The following is a 1,206-nucleotide window of genomic DNA, read 5'->3' as shown; positions in this document are numbered from 1 at the left end:
GCTGCGTGATTGACGTATTCATTAACCATTTGCTCTCCGTCATGACGTTGCCTGCGGCTGACCAATCAGCGTTGAGGATCAGGTAGGGGCTGGTTTGTTGACAGGACTTGTGAGAACTGAAAGCAGGAGGAAAGCTGTTGACTATTGCGCATCGGCAAGTCGCCACGTCGAAGTGAATTATGACTTTTAAGGCCGACAGCAGGCAAAGATGCAATGGAGGTCAATAGTCGTGGGTCTTCTCGTATTGAGGGTGCTGCTGAATTGCGCGGTGTGGCTAGTGTTTGGACTGGGACCCAGCTGGGGCTTTGACTTGATCAACCCCATCAAATTCACGTTCAACTTGCATAAGATCGAACTTCTCCAGGATGGCGACCGAGCGACCGTCAAAACTAACGCCTGGTTACAGCACAGGTACGATAACAGAAACCCTCAAGCAAAGACCTGCTCCAGGATTAGTGGGAATTCACCAAAGAAATCCTACCTCAGCGTCTTTCAGGAGGGCAGAGATGAATATGACAGAAAGTACAGCTCCTTCCCTGACGCGCTGAAAGTCAAGATGAAGGGAATGGCGCGAGACATGTTTTATTTCGGATATGATAACTACATGAAGTTTGCCTTTCCAGAGGACGAACTGAACCCTATAGCTTGTGAAGGTCGAGGACCTGACGTGCTTAACCCGTAAGTTATATTCTATCACCCCTCAAAACGAGCATCTGTAGTTTTCATGAAACAACATAATGTCATCATTATTCTTGTGAGTTACTTTACACAGATTATTCTGATAAAGACGTGCGCTGAATGGTAATGACATTCCTATGTCACAAAAATGTAGCTAATCAAGCTTTTTACTCTGTCTTTTGATAACACAAGAGTAGAACTTCAATTCAGTTAAATTCGCATTTATATTTATAGCTCTTTTCATAGTGATCCTTTTTTTTCTTCTCAGAGGTCATAAATGTCACAATGTCTCATGTATTTAAGCAGAACAAGTAACAAGATGCAACTTTTCAAATCAGCCCCAATGTCTGTGAATATGAGGCCTTTGAAGCATGGAAAATGAGAAATGTCTCTTATATCCAGCACTGCATATTTTTGGGCTTTTATTATAACCCGATGTATTTGTATAATGAACCTAAGATACATTTGCTTGTGTGTTTCTCTTAGATCAAATATCAACATCAACGATGTCCTTGGAAACTACTCTTT

At 42.3% G+C, this 1,206-nt stretch overlaps 1 protein-coding gene across 2 annotated transcripts in view; it reads left to right on the top strand.

Annotated features, from left to right (window-relative positions):
- Positions 1-93: 93 nt before the first annotated feature.
- The window catches only part of LOC107584463 (ER degradation-enhancing alpha-mannosidase-like protein 1), a 7,465-nt gene continuing 6,352 nt past the window's right edge, over positions 94-1,206 (top strand). For both annotated transcript variants that reach the window (XM_016271094.1, XM_016271095.1), the window contains exons 1-2: positions 94-678; positions 1,165-1,206. The exon at positions 1,165-1,206 is cut by the window's right edge and continues 46 nt beyond it. In XM_016271094.1, the coding sequence (XP_016126580.1) occupies positions 209-678; positions 1,165-1,206 (512 nt within the window). In that variant the 5' untranslated portion in view covers positions 94-208. The remainder of the gene's footprint in view (positions 679-1,164) is intronic.

This window comes from Sinocyclocheilus grahami, unplaced genomic scaffold (genome assembly GCF_001515645.1).
Source record: "Sinocyclocheilus grahami isolate Dianchi unplaced genomic scaffold, SAMN03320097.WGS_v1.1 scaffold60.1, whole genome shotgun sequence".
NCBI classification, from domain to species: Eukaryota; Metazoa; Chordata; class Actinopteri; order Cypriniformes; family Cyprinidae; genus Sinocyclocheilus; species Sinocyclocheilus grahami.
This window is presented reverse-complemented; position numbering and strand designations above follow the sequence as displayed.